This window comes from Cyprinodon tularosa, unplaced genomic scaffold, assembly GCF_016077235.1.
Source record: "Cyprinodon tularosa strain WSP-4 unplaced genomic scaffold, ASM1607723v1 ctg68, whole genome shotgun sequence".
Taxonomy (NCBI): Eukaryota; Metazoa; Chordata; class Actinopteri; order Cyprinodontiformes; family Cyprinodontidae; genus Cyprinodon; species Cyprinodon tularosa.
In genome coordinates, this window is record NW_024039429.1 from 532,372 (window position 1) to 556,176 (window position 23,805).

At 37.3% G+C, this 23,805-nt stretch overlaps 1 protein-coding gene across 1 annotated transcript; it reads right to left on the minus strand.

Moving 5' to 3' along the window:
- Positions 1-70: 70 nt before the first annotated feature.
- On the minus strand, positions 71-4,086 carry cnr1 (cannabinoid receptor 1). The gene is made up of 2 exons (XM_038267654.1): positions 3,766-4,086; positions 71-3,067 (listed from the first exon to the last, which is right to left on the minus strand). The coding sequence occupies exon 2, from the start codon at positions 3,021-3,023 to the stop codon at positions 1,614-1,616; it is 1,410 nt and encodes a 469-aa protein (XP_038123582.1). The 5' UTR covers positions 3,024-3,067; positions 3,766-4,086; the 3' UTR covers positions 71-1,613.
- Positions 4,087-23,805: the final 19,719 nt, after the last annotated feature.

Below are 23,805 nucleotides of genomic sequence, written 5' to 3' on the forward strand. Positions count from 1 at the left end.
AGAGTAGATGTCCTCACTCGGTCGTCATTCATTTTTCCGCTATAAAATAACCAAATTAAACAACTACAAGCAACATGACACCAGCTGCGACTTTATTCAAAGGTTTTAACACAGTAATATCAGAAACACTTGATCGACTGGGATTTTGAAGTCATAAACTCATCATTTTGCCACCGATATACAGAAGCCACTTGACAAGTTGACATTTTGTTCTTTAATACTTAAAAGTACGAGAGCCAGCAGAAGCATACTGATAAACATCTGTTTGGAAAACTTCACAACAAGATAAATGTTTACAGAACAATTGTGCTGTGATATTTCTAGATTAAAAGTTCTACATCATCTATCAGAAAAAAAAGTTGCACCGTTGCTATGATGTCTTATTTAAGGTTAGTTTTGATCTCCACATAATTCTCACACACAAAATTCAGTTTGAATCACATGCTACTGACCTATGTTTCTTTGTTTTAAGAAATAAAAATGAACAGCAGGTATTTTTCATGTCACCTAAATTTACGCCAAAACCACATCACCAGTCCTGTGCATTGGTTCCTTTTGTTTTCTGCAACAGTAGCACTAAGAATATTTCACTGCAATGACCAAAAGGCTTTGGGGTTGGAAAATGATCACTAAGTCACAAGTTACTACACATACATACAAGGCAGAATCTGATCAAATTAAGCAATCGACAAAAGCAGCTATTGTCCGGAGACCCCTTAAGTTTCGAACAGTAGTGACCAGCACACTGTTTTTGTTATTTTTATTTTTCAAGCTTTAAACAAAAAAAAGCTTACTGTATGAGTTCACTTGGCTGTATAGCTGAATTGGAACTCTTCATTTGCAATTAAACACTGTACAGTTGTTAGGTACATTACTGAATAAAGACATTTTTACCTACAAGAGCTGGCAGCTAGTAAAAAAAATCACTACCACGGAAAATAAATTTTTGTTTACCTATTTCACACTTATTATTCTTAGTAGATTTTTCAAGATTTACTTACTCTTCCTGACCTGTAGTTTAAAAAAAAACATCCCTCCGCATTTACTGAATGATGTAAGAAAATCAAAAAATCTGGAACAAGACAGTCTGTAATAACTACATTATTTCTTCATTCAGCTTAAAAAATGCCTCTATGCAAAGGGTAACCTATAGGAAGTCAAGGCGCGGTGAATTGTTATATGTATGAGTTCATAGACATATCAACTTCTACATGACACTGTAAAACATCTTTACTTAGAAATTTCAGTAGCCCCTTATCCCATAAATGAAGATAGAGTTTGTCGAAACCTGAATTCACAGTACAAAAATATAATATGCATTTGCTGACTAGATATCATGGAGTCTATATGGTAAACAGCAGACTTATGATAGTCTTTCTGAGTCTTTTCCAAATCACAAGGCCCCTCTATGATCTTACAATACCATTTGGCACTTTGGCACACTGTGTACTCACACAACAACATGACGTTATGAAGCCAATAAAGCATGTGTGAGGATGAGTGTCAACAACTTTCAGGAGAGGACGTTTCTGGAATATCCAACCTTTGCTTTTTATGTGAAATGGGTATGTTTAAAGATGATGACATTTACACACAAACTCCCCAATGGCAAATTAGACAGCTTCTGCAGAGGTTTCAGTCGACACTGACATCGTCACTTTGGCTATTTTCACAGTGGTCTTCACGCAACTTTCTGCAGCCCTGTTGGCAGAAATGTTGGTATGCCTGTTCTGGCAGTCCGACTCGAGGCTGTTTTCCAATTGCTGGGCACTACTCCGGCAGATGCTGCAGCAGCTGAGGAAGGCACGGCGCAGGTCCTTGCTCCTCAAGGCGTAGATGATTGGGTTGACGGTAGAGTTGAGAAGACAGAGCATGCTGCAGAATGCAAACACAGTCTTTATGTCATCGTCCATCTTCCAGAAGAGGTCGTATACCATTATGGCAAGCAATGGGCCCCAGCAGATTACCAACACTACCAAAATGAGAACTAGGGTCTTGGCTAAACGGATGTCCATGCGTGCCTGTTCAGGGCGTGTGGTTTGCACTTTAGTCCCATCTGCTGAGTAGACAACAAGACTCTTCTGGGAGGCACGGCTCAGCATACGGACGGCATGGTGGTGTGCCTTCCAAAGGATGTATATGTAGGCATAGATGATGAAAATAACCAAGACACTGGTCAGGAAGATCCAAAACATCAGATAGTTCTCATCAATCAGGGGGAATATGTCTGAGCACACTGAGTTGAGACGTTTACAGTTCCAGCCAAGCAGAGGTAGCACTGCAATGATGATCGAAAGTGTCCACATCACACTAAAGGCTACGACAGCCTTGTTCCGTGTCACAATGCGCCTGTAGGCTAAGGGCCGGTGTATAGATATATAGCGATCAATAGCAGTGAGGAAGAGGCTCCCAACTGATGCTGTGAACGATGCAGTGACTCCACCCAGCTTGAAGAGAAATACATTTGGGCTGTCTTTCCTGTGGAAAACGTGAAAGTCCAAAAAGCTGTAGACGAAGATGACACTGCCCAGGAGGTCAGCTACGGCAAGGCTGCCAATGAAGTGGTAGGATGGACGGCAGCGGAGGGTGCGGGACTGCAGTATGACACAGAGCACCACCAGATTCTCCAGGACTGTGAAGGTACCCAGAGTCAGAGACATCACAGCCACAGCCAACTGCTGGCTGGGGGTTAGGATCATGAAACACTCCATGTCCATAAAGTTCTCACCGCATTGTATATTATTGGTCTCATCTCTAAATGTGGTCCTGTTGCCAAACAAGTCTGTGGCATTGGTAGGGAAGAATGGTATGCCCTTGAGGATAAGCTCTTCGTCTGCAGGTATCTTGTCTGGAAACGAGTTGCTGCGGAAAGCAGAAAGGGGCTTCTGCATGGATAAGCTGCCCTTTAAGTTCAAATCATTGATGTAGTCGTCGTAGTTGGCATCGTTGGAGCCAAGATACTGCAACCCAGATGTAATAGTCCGGAAGGTGGTGTCTGCCACCCCATCAAGCACAGATTTCATGGCTGTGTCTGAAGATAATACTGGAGTCTGAGATGACGGAAAACCTACAGATTGATAAAAAAAAAATAAAAAAAACATGTCAGATATCTTAACATCTCAATAGCCCTGAAAAAAAAAATGTTTCTCATATCTTTCTTTAGTGTTTTCGCAGACGAGTTACCTTTGTCTCTGATTCAGAAAAATTCCATGAACAAGAAATAACCTTTACATAATTAAATCAGTTCACTGCAAATGTTTAACATAGGATTCAAATAGCTTATCAATAATTCAAATCTAATTTTTCAACAAATTGGATTTAGTTTTTTGATCAGGCAAAAACCACATTTCTTGTATCTGTCTATTCAAATACTAAATTAGGCACCCAGTGCTCATAAACACAACATTAAAACGCCCTTTAGAACCAAACATGCTGAGGAAAAACAACCTTATTTATTATGTGGCTTCTCAAGCTAGAAAAATCTAGGTATTTAAGTGTCCAGATGATTTTGAAAAACAGGTTGCCTTTTTGAAATTTAACATTATTGTTTTACGTTAGACTTTTAACGACACCTGTTTCAATTTTGGTGCAATAATAGTTATGTCTTCTATAAATGGGAGAAGAAGAAAAAAAATATGTAAAAAAAAAAAAAAAAAAGGATAATACACCGAAAAGTTTAAACCTAATATTTATACGCAAAAAAGCAATTGAATCATCACTGCTAGTTTAATTCAAAGTCTTAAATAAATGAAGTGTGTTTCTTACCTTACATAATTCCTTTAAGTGGGCAGAATCGTTTTTTATCACCGTGCGTAAATCCAAGCCAGAAGCACATCACTGAACCACCAAAAAAATCTTACATGAAGAAAAAAAGCTGGAAACGCTTACGCCTTAAATAAAATATACATATTTAATCAGTTTCTCCCTATATGTTCAAATCTTGAAGCAGAAATTTCTGTGGAATTCTAAGTTTCGGCTTTTGGAGTGCGCTCTTTTCCTCTGGAAACAGGTTGGAGTTGTTGGTGTTGCAGCTGCCTCCAGCGTCTCTCCAGCCTTTTTCTTTGTGTCTTCACTCTTATGAGGCGTAGCATCTCCGAGCCTTGTCACGTGTTTTCATATTCAGAGCTTTGTGTGCCCAGCCCATGAAGCTATCAATCGCTCCATGGCGCATAGGAGGAACCCACACGACAGTGAAACGAGTAGGGAAAGGAATTTATTTAAAATCCCATTACTCAGCAACGGGAAAAAAACTGGAATAAACACAATCAGCACCGCGCGCAAAATGTATTTATTTAAACCAATTAGCTGCTGTTTTCATATGAACTGTCACAGATAAAGTTTAGCAGATTTTACAATGCAAGAAAAGAAAAGGTTTCCGACGTTATTTGCTTATGCAAATTTTGGTCAAAATGACCAGCAACAGTAAACAGAAAGCTGAAATAATTACTTGGTATTGACTGAAGGGTGTCAACATCAGATAGTGAGCCCTTCCTTTATCTAGACACCCAGTTAGCCAGGTTATGTTAATCATACAAGAGCTCTAAGGTACATCTATGCTTTAATGCCCCTGCAGAAGTTTCACCTCCTGCTCCACCTGTACTTATAAGGGGATGAGTTTCAGGCTGACAGGTTCTGGTGGATCATTACCGAAAAGATTGAGATACATCATATCAAACTAAGTGTCCTATGTAAGGTGTATAGGTGAAGGCTTTCTATCACCTTTGGAAGGGTTTGGAGTAGAGCATCTGAGTTGTTAAGGCCAAAGATGTCCATGTTTGTCCTAAGAAAAAGATCATCAAAAAGAACAAACCTCTGGGCATTTCAATTGGACATTTGTAAAGTCAGAAAGAAAATCCATACAAACCCTCAATTTTGGTGTTAGAAGTGTCTCTCAAAGACATACAGTCCAGCGCTCAGACTTTGATGAGTTTTAACAAAAGAATGAGTCAACTTTCAGTCTCCACACTCACACATCCAGCATAGAAAACAGTCCTGTGAAGCCTGTTGGATTTATTGAGTGAGGAGTGAAAGAAGTCGTCTACTTTAAACCAAAAGAAAACCATTAAACGAGAAAAGCTTTGTGGTTAACCTTACACCTTAACTGCTGACATTGGATGTTTTTTATTTGGAGGTGTCACAAGCTGCCATGCACTGAAACTAAAGACACTTTTCCTATAAAAAAAAATGCGCGTTTACGCATGTTTTTCAAACATGGGTCGACCCGCTAACTTCACGCTGGGTGGGCGTTGAAGATGTCACCAGTGCAACATGAATCATTAAAGTAAACAACGGAGAGAAACATGTAAGGAAGCCAGGGCGTTTTGCGCTTTATTGTTTTGCTCTTTTTTCCCCTCCAAATTCAGCTTCTACCTTTTTTATGTTTTTATTTTATTACACTGTCACAAGTACAGAGCAACGAAATTAACTCTCTCCATTTAACCCATCCTCTTTGAGAGCAGTTGGCTGCCATTGTGCAGCGCTCCGGAGCAGTGTGGAGTTAAGGGTCTTTGCTCAGGGACCCAGAGTGGCAGTCCATGGGAGTGGGGCTTGAACTCAGAACCTTTGGATTGCTGCGCCATGTTTACCAAATCTATACAGAGTTGTTTCGGCTTCTTAGATCAGAAGCAACTGGCACAGTGTGTTGATGCCCTTACGTTGCGTTCAATGGTGTCAAGTAATTTAGCAGATCAACCCAGTTTTGATGTTCCCAAGCATGCCGATTAGAGCAGAGTTTTTTTCAATGTGGGTCACTTGCTGAATCATTTGACCGGGTAGATACGCATCACTCAGATGTTCCAACTGCCACTAGAAGCCGATTGTTCCCAGCTTTAAACAGGTTTTTCAGCCACCAGGAGAGGGGTAATAAAGGCTCTTAGGGGGGCCGTATAGTTAGATTCACGAAATCTCTTCTCACAACTGAAGGTGAAGAGGAAAGGTTTAAGTTAATATATTTCTGAGCACAATGAAAAACAAATTGCAGCTTGTCAGAAGTTGTTCGGAGGCGGTAAATTGTACTCTCTGCAGAGCTGAAATGATTCATGCTTGTTGTCTTCTTTTTATACCAGTATCCCTTCTTCTCCAGAAAAACTGGACACAGCTACTTACCAGCAAACTCAATCACATTTGCAAGGCAACATTTAAGAGTCATATCCTGTTACGAATAAGACCAATAAAGATTGGGGCCTAACAAAAACAAATCAATGTTAGTAAGCATGAATGATCTCATTTCCACATATTCAACTGTGTTATTGTAGTGTAGACTCCATTTAACCATGTTTGCAATGTGTTGACTAAAAACAGGGGTTAAGTGACTTCAGAGATAAAACACAGCAGATGGATTAACTTGGCATTTTATAGCCACACACTGTAGTCAGAATTCAAGAGATTGTTTGAAAGCAAAATAAGGACATGATTCAGTTAGTCTCACAGGTGCAATTAACCAAATAGCTTAGACACATTTTCTGAAAATGGTTAAGAAAAACATAATTTCTCATATACACTGAAAGATTGCAATTTTAAGTGCTTTTTTAATAAACTAGCAAACTCCTAAAGAGAGAACATGTTTTATACTGTTTTTATCTTTGATACCAATAAAGATGATTTGAACAATTCAAACCTGTAACTTTATTAGAATGGATAATGGATTATTTTCCTTGACTGCTGAATTTTACACCTCCAGCAGAAGTGGCCAATGTATTGCCTTGTTCGAGGAAACATTAAAGCAGTGAGAAAAAGTGATATTCAAGCTTTCTCACCCTGCATGAAGGCTTGATGTATTGACCATAAAGTGCCCTGGAGAACATCACCCTCAGACACTCTTTTTATTCTGCAGAGTCTCTATTTGGGGTGGTGCAGTGCTTCACAGCATCATCTTTTCACTGCTTGTAACATATGTTGACTTCTGGGTTATGTTTACCACATTTCTGGGAGTATCTGCAGATGGGCCATTAAGTGGTTTCATGCAATTAACTTTATTGGCATAGAAGTGGAGCCTATAAAAACCGACTAACAGTTGATGCAATGTCTATAAGAGCATTTTCTAAGTAAAGAAACCTATACAGCTATAATGTATTTTGCTGTTTAGGAATTAGTCCTCGTATAAAATGTGCTATTGCACATTGCAGCACCAGTTAACGTTATACTATTGGTTTTCTGAGAGCTCAGGCTTATTTGACACAGTGTCGATGATTGTATTAGCAGTGAAAAGGATTGGTTCAATGATGTTTGTCTGCACAGGCAGCTGTTTACAGATATACTGTAGATTCTAACATCAGGACACTTTCATCTTTATTGGGGGGTTGCATTTGTCATGGCATAATATTCATTAATATTCATGCATTAAGCCAAAAACTGCTCCTCTCTCAGCTGCAAAGTAAACATTTACATTTATGAAAGACCATATTAATTTCAAAACATTATTATCTATAAATGTAATATTGTCATTGGGATTTTATTTGATATATAACAAAAAGTGGGATTTTAAAGTGGGAGAAAAAACCTAAAAGAAATCTAAATAATGTAAGTTTTCATTTTCAAGATTTATACAGTATGTCTGTCTTTCAGTCTTCTTTATAAGCTTGTTGAGCTTTTTAAGTGTTTTTCTCCGATGCTGTTACCCCAGCAGATGATGAAGAAAGAGATTACACTCTCCACAACAGACGATACTTAATAGAAGATATGCACCATCTTGCTACAAACACTGAATGATCTACCTTTTTTAAGTTGTTCAGTCTACCCTGTGCTTTCTTGTAGAAAACTTCTCAAGTCAAGTCTTTTCCCAGGGGTGAACACCAAGTTATTTATGCTCCTCCACCACCTCTACTTCTTCTGCCATGATGTAATAACATTCACTGCATTCCCTTTTCTTCTGAAATCTACAATCCTCTCCCTTGTTTTATTGACATTCAGGATCAGATTATTAATTTCACACCATGACACAAAGCTCTCTGTACTTAGCTTCTTGTCCATCTCTGATGTGTCCAACAACTGCAGACTCAACAGAGTATTTCTGCATTTACTTGAAGTTTAAGGTGTACAGATTAAACAGGAATGGTGAGAGTACTGCCCCCGGTGGCACTCCTGTGCTACTGAGTACCTTAATAAACAGTTGACCCATCAGTCAAACAGTTCGGTAGCATTTGATCCAATTTCTGGCAAAGTACATCAGTCTGGATTATGTTCAATGCATTGAATAATTGCAGGTAGCACATGATCCTCACAGTGCTACCTGCCTTGTCTAAAGGACAGTGGGTTTGTTGAGGCAGGTGTGTCATGGCATCTTCAACTGCAACTCTGCTGTTATTAGCAAACCGCAGGGGATCCAATAGCTGCTTGTTGAACCAACAGGAGTCTCTCAAGGACCTCCATGATGTGGGTGTCAACAAGGGTATAAAACTTTTAGACAAACATGAGTTTTCTTTGGTACCAAAACTAGGAAGGATGTGTTAAACATCACCAGGGCAATATTTTTCATCAGGATAAGGTAGAAGAGGTGATTTGGGGCACAGAGCTGCTCTGGCTTTGGGTCAAAGGAGGCTGGGATTTCCATTGGACTCTAGGCAGGAGAGAAGGATGCACAGCATGTTTCTTGACCTGAACCTAATGAAGAATGTGTTTAGTTTAGTTACTTAGTCCAGACCTCCATCTGTCTGATCCTCTTTCTGCCTGAAACCTGTGATGTCCTTCCTCCTTGACCGCACACCACTAATACTTATTTTATGGAGCATGCTTTCAAGCTTCTTGTTGCCTCCTTGCTTTATCTTAACTTGATCATTTTTATTTTTTACTATATTTTATGTTTTAATCATTATTTCCAAATGAGGTAAATATTGAATAGTGTTTATGACAGTAATTTTCAAGTCTTGCCACAGATTGCCTACTGGATTTTTGTCTAGACTGTCAATGGACCATTCCATCTCATGATTAATTTTGATCAATCCAATTTCATTGTAGATTCAGCGTTATATATCTAGATTTCCAGTATAATTGCCCTGTAAGTCTAAGTCTTCCTAAAATTTCTCCCCAGATTTTTTTGCAAATGTAAAACAAAACATCCATACAAAAGGATGTTGCTCCCACCGTGTTTGTCTTTATCGGGTGCTATGCAGTGTGTGTTATTATTCAAGGTTTTTATTCAAGGTCTTATTCATTTCTACAAGACCTACCCTTTTATATTGTTAGGAATTAGGGTGCTCCTCCCAGGTGCAGTAGCTCTGGTAGAGGGCGCAAGGAGTGATGTCATGGGAATGCACACATTCAGCTTGTCAGGAAATAGCAGACAGGAATCATTGCAAGATGAGAGCCTAAAAAGTCTAATCTTTATTAGCTTTATTAGCAACTGCAAAAAGGCTGTTTGAGTTGTGTGAGTAAGACACCAAATGTCACTTAAGTCATATTTACTGGCTATTTTAATTATAAGGAGGCCAGAAACATAGTTGCATGAATTTAATAATTTGGTAAATCAACCGTTTAAAAACAAATTCTTGTGAATCAGTACATTAAAAAAGGGCCATTCCCAAAACTATTCCCCCTGGTGCTGAGAGCGATGTGCAATGTTAGTTTTGCAGTTTTCTTATTTAACCCTGGCTTAAAAATATCTACAGCCTGGGTCTCCTTTATGCCGCTGGTTCACTGATGTTAACAAACATGTGAGATAGTCACAGAATGGCTGTATTCACAATGAGGTTAAATTAAACACAGGTTGATTTTATCCACTCATTGTAAACTTCTTAAGACATGTTTTGGAATCTTGTGTCACAATGAATACAAATAAAACACCATACTTGCCAGATTTTCATTTGTAGAAAATAAACCAGATTTTTTCTCTGACTTCACGGCTCCAGTCCATTTAAATTTGCACTTTTGTAATCAGAAAATGGGTGTAAATTTGCAGCACTTCTGGTCCACCCTTAAAGACAAATATGTTAACTTAACAGCTAATAACATTTGATCAAAATATACTCAAAGTTGATTTCAAATCAGCTACTTATTTTCAGAGCAGAAGACTCTGCAATGTTTAGCACATGGGGCAGTTGGACTTTAGGCAGCAGGTTGGTTTGCCAAACTCACTGGTGTGCGGTGACAGTTTTCTCTGACTTGCTTGGCATGCTAACCCTTGAGTTAGAAGTGAGTGATGGCTGAAGCAAAGCTTGAAGCCATCTGCGTTTCAGTTGTGGTACATAACATTTTGTCCACCGCAGTGACTCACTTTGAATCCCTGGATAAGAAAAAAAAAAACACTGCAGGGCAGAGCAAAGAACACAGTGGTGGATATCTTGTCAGATTTCCAGAACAGCTGTAATGTGGCTAATCTGATTTCTGCTGAGTGGGAAATGGAAAATGACACCCCAGATTCATTATTGCACAGATTCATTATGCCCTTTAAAAATTATGCATGGATAAAAAAAAAAAGAAACGAAAATCTGTATTCCGCCAAACTAAAGTTAAATAAGTAAATATTTAGAGTTATTGACAGGTAACATTCTATAACATTTTGTAAAACTCTAAAAACTTTCACATGATCAAAACTGTAAAACCAACTAACAATAATTTAATGAAACTAAAAATACATCTCAGGTATCAAATTCCCCTTATATTCAGTCACAATTATCATCAAGAAACGCCTGTTTTTGTGTCAACAGATAGAAAATCTAAGCTAAAAGAAAGTTTGGTACTTACATTTTGCACCAAGTTTAAGAAACATAATTTTATAATTTGTTGAGGCTAGTATTATCAAAGACTTGAAATAAATTATAACATGTTATAGCACTGATTTATTATCTTAATAATACAACTTATAATTTGAGTGCAATTATATTGTGGGGAAAAAAGCAACAAGATCAAATTCAAATTACAAAAATTACATTTTTTGTTTTTGTTTTATTCATTATAATTTTTTTAAATAACCAATGGCTGCATGGTTGAGCAGTTTGTAGTGAAGATCTTGGGTTGGATTCCCGGCCCAGGGTCTTTCTGCATTGAGTTTGCATGTTCTCCTAGCACATAGCTGAGTTTTCTCTGGGTACTCCAGCTTCCTCCCACAATCCAAAAACATTCCTGTTAGGTTAATTGTGTCTGCAAATTGTCCTTAGGTGTGAGCATGTGTGTGTGTGCATGGTCATTGTGTTTTCCTGCAATGTCCAGGGTGCGCCCCGCCTTTCGCCCACAGACTTCTGAAGATAGACACTGGCCCCACCGTGACCCTGGCTGATTTAAGCGGAAGAAGATGTATGGATATAGGTGTGGAGAATTCAGTGTAATCCCTTTATATATTATATTATACATTTATTTAAAGTTCAGCATCGTTCTGATAATAACTAATAAAAAAATAGAAGCAGAGTTTTCACAAACAACTAAAGTTAACGAATTGCAGCATAGAGTGGCATCTTAAGATTATACCAGGTTCCCTATTGAACATTCAACTGTATCTGCATGCCAATCCATAGTTTTTGAGCTAGGTCCAAAAAAGTAAAAAAAATAAAAATAAAAAAAACCCCACAAATATTAATATTTTCAGTTTGCTACAGTATATTTTACAAAGGCTTTAACTAGAAATGTGGGCTTTGGTCAGATTAGACAAAGATCATTTTATTGCCAACGGTAGCATGATACAACACAATATTAAAGTACTACATTATGGTGTAGGACCTGCTATGCAGTGACATTGTTTTTAGCGTATCTCAACAGCATCAACTCTTTGAAACAACTGTTTATTTTGAATGATTATCTTACTCAATCTATAAGAAAACTAATGAGCCTTAACTGAATGTTTAAGCAAGACAGTCATCAAACCTCAAAACCAACACAGAGATCTCTTACCAAACACCAATCAACCTTCCTAGCAAAAAGTTTTTCTTAAAATATCTTAAACTGAATCACCATAATCCAGTATACTTAATAAGAAAAACTGTATTTTCTCATCATGGTTTCACAGTTATTTTCAGATTAATAATCCTTGAAACTGAAATACTCAATGTTAGATTTTTGACTTTTCTGTTTTAACTCAGTTACCGATAAATCTGTTTTATGTTTACATAGCTTACATAGAATATTAAAAGACCTGATACCAGCCTTAAGTCACAGGTGATTTTCATAAATATTGTCATACAAACCAATGCAAACAATAGTATAGTATATAAATAATGATATCTTCTATGGCCTTTGCTGATGGATCATGACAGAAAGAGTCAATTACTGAATGACTGTGATTGTCCAGCACGTGGGTGTGATACCTTGTCCAGAGTTGTCATTAACTTGGACAACATCCTCTCTTTTGACACGTCCATCAGATATTTCAGTTTCACCCCCTCATTACTGCCCTTGTGAATCAATTTCTTCAGTCTGTCTGTTTCCACCACTCTGAGACTTCAGCAGAAAGGATGCCACATCATGACAAATCCCAAGCATTACCTGGCAGCTGAAAGGGATGCGGTCATCTTAGTTAAGAGGACTATGGTAGCTTTACTACCAACTAGCGTATACTGCACAAGCTCTTCAATAATAGATTGATTCTGTGTAAATATTTAAATAATCATGCTAAAAGTCTGTTTTTTAGCGATGCTTTCCAGGGAGAAGATGCATAGAAAGAAAAAAAACAGGATTTTCCCTTGAATTCACCATGAATACCAATCCCATGAATATGCTTTAAAACATTTGTTAATGGTGACAAACATTTAATTACTGGTATTGGCTTTTTTTGTTCATCTAAACATTGTTTCCTTCTAAACCATTGTTCTCGTTTAGTTGCTCATTCTTTCACTTTTAACTTTATAAAGCAGAGATTATTCTTAATGTATCATATTCGCACCACTTAAATGCTGTAAAAATAAGCCACAAATATAATATAAAAAAATTATTTTTGCCTGTAAGCATTTTTAAATAACTTCAGAGCTATTTTTTATCATGTGGCAAGCTCAGAATTTACTGTAAAATGCTGAGCTGATATAAAGCCAAATACACAGCTGTCCGTGGTGCATCCATAAATAGATAAACCGAGCTGCAGCTGCAACGTGACAAATAATAGTTTACTCCAGCACTACCTTGAACGTGGTGAACCTGTGTTTGTTTATGCAAAAACAAAGAACTGTCACCTGCAATTTGGATGAGCAGAGTTGATTAAAGGCGTTTGTTGAATTAGCTCTTTTCTGAAAAAGAACAAGGTCATGTTCAGCTTAAATAATAATAGTAGATGGATGCTTACATTGTTATGTGGCAGAACGCAGAAGCCTCTTTAATTTTAAATTACAACATTATTGAAAAAACATACCATGAAAAATTGGTTTGTTAATTAGTTCTATTTAATTTGGCAGATTCACTGTAAATGATTCAAAAGGACATGACATTATGATAATAACAATCCACCCCAATTGTAGAACAATTTTCAAGGATCTTGCGAAAGAAAAAAAAATAGAAGGTTATTGGATTTCTACTGTCTGTATAAACTTTACTCTTTTTTGTAAGTATACTTAAAGGTATAGAGGAGAATGTTTTTTTTTCTCATTAAAATAAGTGGTCCTCGTAATTCTCAGTCATTCTAGTGATATGTTTACGTAAGGCCGTCCTACCTGCTTGTCCCCATTTTCACTTACCGGTGGTGAGTCTGACATTGTGGAAAAGTTGAAATCTTCTTTTGGAAAGTAAGCATGTATGAGCGATGCAAACAGCGACTTCTAAACAGAGCATGCACAAGGAGAAAAGGGCTTGTGCGTGCTTTCACGTGCGTTACATAGACATTCCCTCTCCGGTGCGGGTACAGGGTTGAGCATCTTCATTTTTTTTTTTTTTTTTTATTGGATTGGATGGATCTTTTTAAAAATGAGCAAAAATCCTCCACTATACCTTTTAATAAAAAATGACTTTTTCATGGTAAGAACTCAATATCAATAAAAGCACCAACAAAGCTAGAGCTGAGCTTGCACCATTTTTTTTTTTTACAACATATAGAACTATCAAAATTTTTATTTTTTCATAAAGTTAGTTGGAAAAAGTAAATTGAAGAAGTGAAATAAAAATGTACTGTAAGCAAGAAAATGGGCAAATCAGCATTTGTTTATCTCCATACCACTGTTAAAATGTATGAAATGCATTAAATTCTGGGCGTCTCACTTGGACGAACATCACAGCGCTCTGCTGCACATTTTATGAATCATAAGTCAGAGCAACTTGTGTGGGTGAACATGCTTCACTCTATGGCTGAAAATAAGAAATACAAAGAAAGCCCTGGATACCTACAGAAGTTCTGCATTTACATCGTATAATTTTACCAGGGATTAAATGGAGTCAGATTCTTAGAACAAAAAGAAAACAGACAAAAAAAAATTAATCAGATGAAAATATATCATGCATTGTTTCATGCGATGTTGATAATATTTTTGTTTGGGCTTGAAACAGAGCGACAGTCCCAAAGGCAATAAAATATTTAAAGCTCATTTATCTACTTGTATGATTTCATTCGATGCATTTTCATACAGCCTGTTGACATATTATTCCTCTGAAGCCTTGTTAGTGTGGGGGCGATGGCCTTTTATGCAGGTTTTACAAAATAGCAGAGATTTTAAAAGACAAAGGAATGCACTCAGTCTCTGCAGAGGCACTCGTCCTTGCTCAAAAGGAAAATTGCAGTTTTATTTATTTTTTCTTTCTAGACTTTAGAGAAAAGGAAGTGTGACTGCAGAACACACATTATTTAGTATTCTGCAATATGACAGTTGATATAAACCTCTGTGCCCCTATGTGATGTTGAGAAGGATAAAGCTTTGGAAAATAAATAAGAGGTTTTAAATTCTAAGTGTCACAAAAAAAAAATCTAAGGATGTGTTTTCTTTGGCTGTATTTCTCTGTAATTTTGAAATTTCTTCTCAATTCAAAATGCTGAGGAACCGTCATACTGTCTATGTTGTTGACAAGACTTTCCGTCTGTGGTCAGACGCCTCTGTGTCTCCTCTCAGTTCTTTTACCTCAGAAGCAATCCACAGTAATAACATCCTATAAAGAGATGACTCTTAAATTGAACCAAACTTTGACTCTCTTTATTCAAAACCAGCCAGCTACAGAGATCAGCAATGAGGCTCATGCCAGACAACTAAATGCAGCAACTTTGGGCCATTTAATTCATAGATATACTTTGATCTGAACCATTTTAATGCTAGCTCTGATGGTATTTTAAGCATTATTCTTCTAGACATTAAACCTTTTCAGACACTGATGTGTTTTCATCAAGCTCCATTCTCTACCCATCTATTATGAGAAGCTTTCCTGTGCCCGTTGAGGAAAATCCTCTCCACTGCATAATGCTGCCAACATTATGCTGTGGATAACCTAATCTTATCACAGCTTATGTAAATTTTTAAGTAATGTACGTTTTTTCTTCTTCATAACTAACTGATCTTGCATCAGCCACAGATGCATGACTTTCTACCATGCAGTATATTCCAAAGGGTTAAGGTAAACAACATATAGGCAAGGTTCGTTCTATAATCACAGTATTTCTATGTATTGTAAAACTGGTTAAGGAATAGTGCGACATATATTAACAAGGTTAAGATTTCTGGAATTGTTTTAGCGTTGTGGTTTGGAAGGGGTAACTTCCTGGTGTGTGGATATTTGTACACAAACCATTTAACTTCAAAAATTCAAACATTTGTTCCAACTGAATGAGGATTTAAAAACATATGTTTAGTAATTTATAACATTACTCTGGAAATGTGTAACTATTCCTTCTATTTCTAGTCTTTTTTCCTCAGAAAAGGAGATCTTGTATTGACAAAACATGTATACCATTCCAAATATCTTTTATATAAGAAAAAAAATTCCAGAAGATTCTTCAGGAGCCCTCCCAAGCCCGTTGAATTATCGACTACCTGACAGACAGAGCAGAGTTTGAGAGACTAAAGGCTTATGTGTCTGAGGCAGTGGTCAGCAGCAGAGGCACGCTCCAGGGGGCATTTCAGTCTCACTGTGTCTCTCAGACAGTAAACTCTGTCACCTATAGAAAAACTCAGATTACACAGATGATTTGTACAAAGAGCTGGTGAGCAACTTTGTGACATGATGTGAGAACAGTCACCTCCGTCTTTCTTTTGAACAAGTCAAAGGAGAGGATGTGGATTTGAGACAGTCCAAAAACAAGATGAACACTGTTCTTATTCTGGGGAAATAGGTTGGAGGTGATCCAGGACAAATGCTACCACAGAGTTCACTGGTAAACATTGGAAAACAACACCGTGCTTGTTTACAAGAACCATCTCACTTCTTGCTAAACTAACACTGACCTCATGTTTTGAGTGCTGTGTTGGGTCAGCAGCATCAAAATCAGTGCGTCATTAAACCTGAAGCAAATGGTTAAAATGAGACTGTATCTATGGGGAGCTGCAAGTGAATAAAGCCTATAAAAGCTAATTCATATAAAGAAAAAATATGACAATGAACCAAATAGAGCAAAATCTTCTGACATCTTTAAAGTGATTGCAGTAATATATGGTAAAGGATACCGCTACCCTTGTCATTAATGACGAAGAAAGTTTCTCTTTCTTGTGAAGGTTTATTAGAGATTCAAATGTAATATAGGGAGGCATGTTTCAAGAAACAAAACAGGTACAATTTGATAACTTAAAACAGTATGAATAACAAAACAAAACAAAGCAAAGCACCAGTGTCAGACCAAACAGAAATTTTCACTAAAACTATACCTTCATACTTTGAATCATATTACTAAATATTTTGCAATCCTGTTTGTGATTTTGGTTTGTTACAGTGGTTTAATACTTTGTTAAATACAAGCATATCAATTACATTTAATGAGTAAGATTTTAAAAGACGGTGGGCTTTACTTATTGTAAAAATTTTGGCTAAAAGGATTCAATTATTATTTTAATTTTTATCATTATTTAATCTCCTGTTAGAGGACTAACCTTGACTGTATTAAAATTCAAAAGTGGAAAATATATGTATATTTTTCAAAAAGCTTGATAAAAGTAATGACACTGCATTGACAAAAGAAGGTGTTTGGTTGTTTAAATTTCTGAATCACAGGAATTAATATTTATGATGAACCTTTTTGGGGGAAAAAAATTATTATAAATAGTAATTGTCATATTTAATTCTATTACTTCTCATGTCAGAGATAGATGCTGTCATCATGTTTCTTCTCAAGGTTGAAGGAAAGAATATTGCTTCTATTTTTTCATTTTGATCAATTAAATCAAGCTCATTTATAACCGATGATGATGGTTTTGGTATGCAACAAAAATGTTATGTCTGTGATTAGTAAGGTTATGCTAGTAGCTAACTATCTTTTACTGTCTCCATTGACATTGGACAAAAGACAAGAGGGAATATATTTAACATTGTTAGAGATTTTTCAGTCAGAACCCATTTCCTTGTCAGACCAATATGGACAGAAATATTTCTTTTTACTCAACAGTGCAATGGAATGAGGTGTACAGACATTTTGAAATCTTCTGTCTATCTGGTGAAGGACGTCACAAGAAGCAAAACACACACAAGCTGTGGTTTAAGACTTCCCTAGCGAGGTCTGAAGGCGTTCAAACCACCACTTGTATCTGCAAGCACCCTGAAGCACCATATGAGATCATCCTCACCAGAATTTACTCACTTTTTCAGTTGATGAATTTGAATATGTAAAAGTTATGGTTAGAAAAAGAACAAATACAAATGAAGGACACCTTGCTCAAAGGTTTTGTCATCCTAGAATTTGCTTGGTGTCTATTTCTACCAAGTATTATTATCCGATTAAAAACATCAACCAAATATTGCTGTATTAAACATTATTATTGCAGGACATTAGCAACTTCTATGTTAAGCGATGCAACAAGACTGAACCCTGGCTTTTTTTAATCATTAACACTACAGACGGTGTCAATTATAACATTTGGTCAAAAGACATTAAAACAGGCTACATCTAGAGGAGGAAGAAGAGAAAAACATGATCAATTCAGACCCAATACTTCTACATGAATCTAATTATGACCCTTCCTTCAGTATTATTAAAGTCATTCTTATATGATTTTAATACAAACATTTTCAGCATGATTAGGTCATAAAATGTGCCTTTGAATAGACTTTTTTAATGGATTATTCCAAGGTGAACCCATTTGTTGTTTATAAAGGGTTTTATTTTTATGATATTGGATGGTGATAATATCTAGCCTGACGGGAAAATGTAATATGCTCATAAAAGCTATCAGATTTCTGATGCTTTTTATTTAAATTATTAAAAGAATATATATATTCTGTTTTTCAGAATTATATATTCCATCCATCCATTTTCTCCCACTTAGTCCTTTTCAGGGTTGTGTTGGGGCCAGGCCTGTACCCCTAGTCTACGGGCGAGAGGTGGTGTATAGGTTGCCAGTCTGTTGCAGGGCAACACAGAGACACATAATGACGCACACACATACACACACACACACCTAAGGACAATTTAGAGAAGCCAAATATCCCAATAGTCATGTTTTAACTCTGGCAGGAAGCTGGACTACCCAGAGAGAACCCACACATGCACAGGGAGAACATGCAAACTCCATGCATAAAGACCCCGGGCCAGGAATCGAGCCCATAACCTTTTTGCTGCAAGGCAACAGCGCTACCTACTGCTCCAACATGCCCAGAATTGTATAATTATACTTGGAGCCTAATTTGAAAAGATTCCAAAAAAAGGGGCAAACATTTGTTTGTGTATTATTTAATATTTTGCAAGAGCATGAGTAGGTGTGTTGCAGGTGATCTGCAAAGATTGCTGATGTAAATGTTAAGATATATGGACCAGTTTGTATCCGCCCTGTTAAATGAGCAGATTATGTGTGATACTGGGGTTTGAAAATGATCCTTATATTCCTATATATATTTCATAAAGCATGAGAAAATTGTCTTGGTATGACAGAGAAGGAGCTACAGTCAGATTCACTGTAGATTATGCTCCAAAAAGCTAGATTTTCCTTCACCAGCTTCTTGACCTTTAAACTACAAAACGAGGTGCGCCCATCATAATTTCACGAAACACAAGTGTGCTTTTTGAGGAGCCCCAAAAAAAGATGGAGAAATAAATTCCTCTTAACAAGACTAATAGATCTTTTTGGTGCTGTAATTTCCAATGGTCCAAATCTGTTTACAGTCAGGTACACAGAATTTCTTTCCATTGCCTGATATTGTACCAATGCCTCCTTTGACAGCAGAAAGGTTTGCATGTGAGGTTGGAGTGTGCAGATCAGCTGGCTGGTTTCCTCACAGACATCTTTAAAACCTTGCTGGACCAATCCATAGTGCCAACATGCTTCAAGTCTGCCACCATTATTCCAGTCAAAGAAGCCTCAGGTCAACTTACTGAATGATTACCGGCGTGTTGCACTGACTCCAATCATGATGAAGTGCTTCCACCAGCCTGTTAAAGAACACATCTTCTCCAGTCCGCTGCCAACATTCGACCTATTCCAGTTCGCCTACCGACGGAACCGCTCCACTGAGGACGCCATCTCTGCTGCTCTCTACCTGAGCCTGGCACACCTGGAGGAGAAGAACAGCCACGTGTGGATGCCGTTCCTGGACTTCAGTTCAGCTTTCAGCACCATCATCCTACAGCACCTTATAGGAAAACTGGAACAGCTGGGCTTCAATACAACCCTCAGCAATCTAAAATATATCTTCCTCGCAAACAGACCTCAGTCAGTCCGGGTTGGACAGAACACCTCTGATGTCATCAGTCTAAGCACAGGCTTCCCTCAAGGCTGCGTCCTGAGCCCCCTGCTTTTCACTCTGATGACACATAACTGGGTCCCCAGGTTCACCACCAATCACATCGTTAAGTTTGCAGACAACAGACACCACGGTGGTGGGCCTCATCAGTGATGACAACAACCGGAACTACAGAGAGGAGGGTGAGCAGCTGGTGGACTGGTGCAAAGATAACAGCCTGATCCTGAAGGTGGAGAAGACGAAGGAGATCATCTTCGAAGCATCCGCTGCAGGTCCAGCAGATTCCATAACAGTTTCTTCCCCACTGCCATTAGACTGCTGAATGTTCTGTAAAATGGGTTATTTTATTGTATATTATTAATTTATTATATGTTATTATTAACCCCCCCCCCCGTACTTTAAAAAAAGTGAAATTGTCTAGAGAGCTGTCCTTAACAAAATTCCTTTTTGTTTACACTTGTGTATACAAAATGACAAAATAAATCTGTCTAAGTCTAATGTCTAACTATTAAAATGTATAACAGACAGAGCACCTTTTAGTTCTAAATTATTACAAAAACCTTCCTCAGAGTAATTCTATTTTAGATGTATCTGTATTTCTTTAACCCATCATAACCCTCAAACAAGTATATTGAATAATAACTTTGTTTGAATTACCTTCTTTGTTGGCATATGGGACATGAGCCTTAAAGATGTTGTCACCTCACAATCACAAATTTCAGCATTCACAGTTTTCTATTGATGTTGCTACTGCCTTTGTGGTCTCTCACATAAGGATCTTATGAAATACACTCACATTTATGGCAATAAAATAGGAGAATGCAATAATATTTGAGTAGATTAGCCACTTCTCCAAAGCACATTACAAAATAAATCTTGTAAAATACGTCTATCAGTACTAATGGTCTTCTCTTAACCTTATTGTTGTAGTTACTAATGAAAGCAGTGCAAATACAGTGTGAAAGTACATGTACGTATTTACTTGAAAGCAAAATGTTGCAAAGGGAGTCAAACTGCCTGCAAATAAAAAACACATAGTGCAAGCTTCTAAGATATAACCTTGAAGAAAGCTATCCAGATAACATAGGTTGCAGAAAATAAAATCAAAACAAAATGTTGCCTTGTGGGATGACAGATCCTGCGGGGAAGGTGGAGGGAACTTTTTCTGTAAATTCTAAGGGATATTGTCTTCTGTTGAACAAGGCCTGGCCTTATTACACTGAAAAAGACAGTGACAGGTTTTAAATTTGCTCAGATGTGGACAAAACAATTGATATTTATCAATGCAAATGCATTTCTAATTGGAAACATAACAACAGCAGTCATAAGATTTACATAATCTAAGCATTACCAGACTGTTGTAAATGGTTAACCCCCAAAGAGTGGCTAAGTTGGATACACATTTTTGTATTATATGAATTTTAAATCATTCATAGATTCAATTATTTAAATGATAAATACAGCAAAGCAACCCTTAATGGTGGGTAAACTAACAGTATTGCACAATCTAACCTGCGGTTGAGTCCTTAGTACCACAAATGCTTGCACTATATTTTTCCATTGCATTCAACCAAGGCAGGGGAATTTTGATCTTCAAATTAAGCCAGAAGTAATGAACCTATGTGGGATTTATAACTATGACTGTTACTGAATTAAGCTAGTTTCTGAAAGATCTAAATCAATATTCTCTTCAGCCATATTTTCAAACTTCTTTCAAAGAAATCTGAAAGTTCTTTCAAACTGAGAAGGTTTTGGTTAAACATGACTACAGGAGGTTTGTGTTAGATGTGTTCAAATGGACAGAAAAGCAACAGTGAAAGAATAGTATATAGCCTAAATCAATAAATGATTTCTGACAGTTGCACAATCTTCAATGAGACTGTCTAACATTGACAGCGAGATAGGCCATTGCAGATTCATTACATTTTCTGCAGGTCTTTTTTCTTCTGATATTTGTTTTTCTTTGTTTAACTAGACCTCTATGTTCTGAGTTGCCCAGAGCATTATGGATTTCGATTTTACTCTGTTTAGACCAAAACCCCCTAGTGGTTTTTCTGGTGCAAAAACAAATGTCACCTCCAAAGGAGAGCGGACAACAGCGCTGTTGTGTGCTGATCGTGCAGAGAGCTTGGCAACTACAGGCAAACTGAAGGATGGCCCTATCGTTTTTGTCTGCAGCTGGATGGCTGCAGAGTGCCACCTGGCTGGGAGAGTGACCAAGAGTAAGACTTGCTGGGAGGAGGCCTGAAGCCCAGGTAGACTGAATATGTATTAATGCATCCCTGTGAGGAACACATTACATCTTACTGTTTAAATTAACCATCTTTGCAAGTAAAGCATCAAGTGCTCGTACTCCTAATGGGCATGGAAAAAATAAAATCAGTAAACAATACACATTGTATAATAGTGGGAAAGACATAACTCTCATATGAGTACAGGCCATTTACCATAAGTTCACAACCTCTGCAAAAGCATATGCTCAGGAAACTTGCTGCTCTGCAAAATACAAATGTGTGTATTTTATAAATATTAGCAGCACAGCTGTAAACAATGGCACAGTTGGCTTTACGATACTACAATGTTAGCAAAAAAAGAATGTGGGTTATAAATGTGCTTTTTAACCAATTATGAGATATTCTCTTAGTTAATGTTGCCTTTAGCAGCCAGAGTAGATACAGGTACCTTGAATCCACAAAGCACTTTGTGGATTGAAGGTTAGTTGTCAAATGAAACAATTATATTCAGAAAAAATGTCTTACCTAAAGATAGTAAGTCTAATTGCAAAACCTCTTAAACGTCTTACTTCTTTAATCTTATACTTTTATTAAAAATGATCTGTTTGAGTGATTTTTAATATAAATTTAGAATCATCTGAAATTAAATTTAGAGAAACAAAATCGAATGCAATGTTACAAATAAAAAGTCTTGGGTTATCTTTCATTTTGCAAACTTTTTTATGAAGTGCTCTCGGTCAATCTATTTTTTTTTTCATACATACTGTTTGCTTTCCTCTTGGTTTTTGTTCAATACATCAACTAAAAGGTTATCCTGTAACTGATGTACTATCTGATATTAAGTGTTAAGAAATAAACTTAAAAAAAAACTAATTGTTGAACTTTCATACAGTTACTCTTGCCTTTAAATAATTACTTTCCTGTATCTACTGAAAGTTGTTGAATCCAAACATTGTCAAACAACTTTTCAGCTTTAACAGTATCTCATATTAGACAAAAAGGTTAATATTTTTCAAAGCCATAATAAGGACTAAAGAGTACACATCTAAAGTCAGTTTAACTCAAAGAAAATGAATTGAAACCATGGAGAAAACTGACTGCATGTGTAGAAAAATTTATTGAAAGCGTACATCATGACCTCACCTGTCTGTCTGTGAAGTGCAAACATCCCATCATTCTGTTGAGCACGGACTCCCTTAGATGCTCTGTTGGCATGACAACCAGCGAGGATTGGCTGGTCACATGACGCAGCCAAGGTTGAATACAGACAAAACAACAGAACATAATCATCTTTTTCTTGAGGGAACAACTTCACAGCAGACAGAGCAGCAACAAAGAGAGGGGGTCAATAACAAGATGTTCTGTGCCAAACAATCCCAGAGAGGGAACTCTTCCAGTGGGTGCTGAAGTCTGCCTCCTCTGCAGCTCAACAAAGACGAGGTGGGTGTTCTCTCCAGCCGGGCACATCGTGATCCGATCCAAGTGTTACTGAACCACACGCAAACCATGCATTACAGCTCCTTGGGGATGAGATGAGACAAACAACAGGGAAAAAATGAGTTTAAACTGGGTAACATCAGCCATCAGAGATGAGGATGTGCTTGGGAGTCATGGAAACTGAGTCTCTTTGAATGAGTTGTTGGTGGTGCTGGATCATGAGGATGAACAGCAGGCCTTACTGAACAGATCTAGTCCTGAGAGCTAATCTAAGCCTAGGAATGAGGACCAAGGAGAAGAAGTAATTTACAATACTCTCCAATATCTTTCCCCTGAGAGTCAAAAGACTGAGATAATAGAGATGAATGCACACTTTTCACCTTATTTTATCAGCTGATGATTAGAACTACTAAGGTCTATCATGTCA

Coding starts and splice junctions, on each gene's coding strand:
- cnr1 (XM_038267654.1), bottom strand. CDS start 3,023: ATGAAATCTGTGCTTGATGGGGTGGCAGACACCACCTTCCGGACTATT.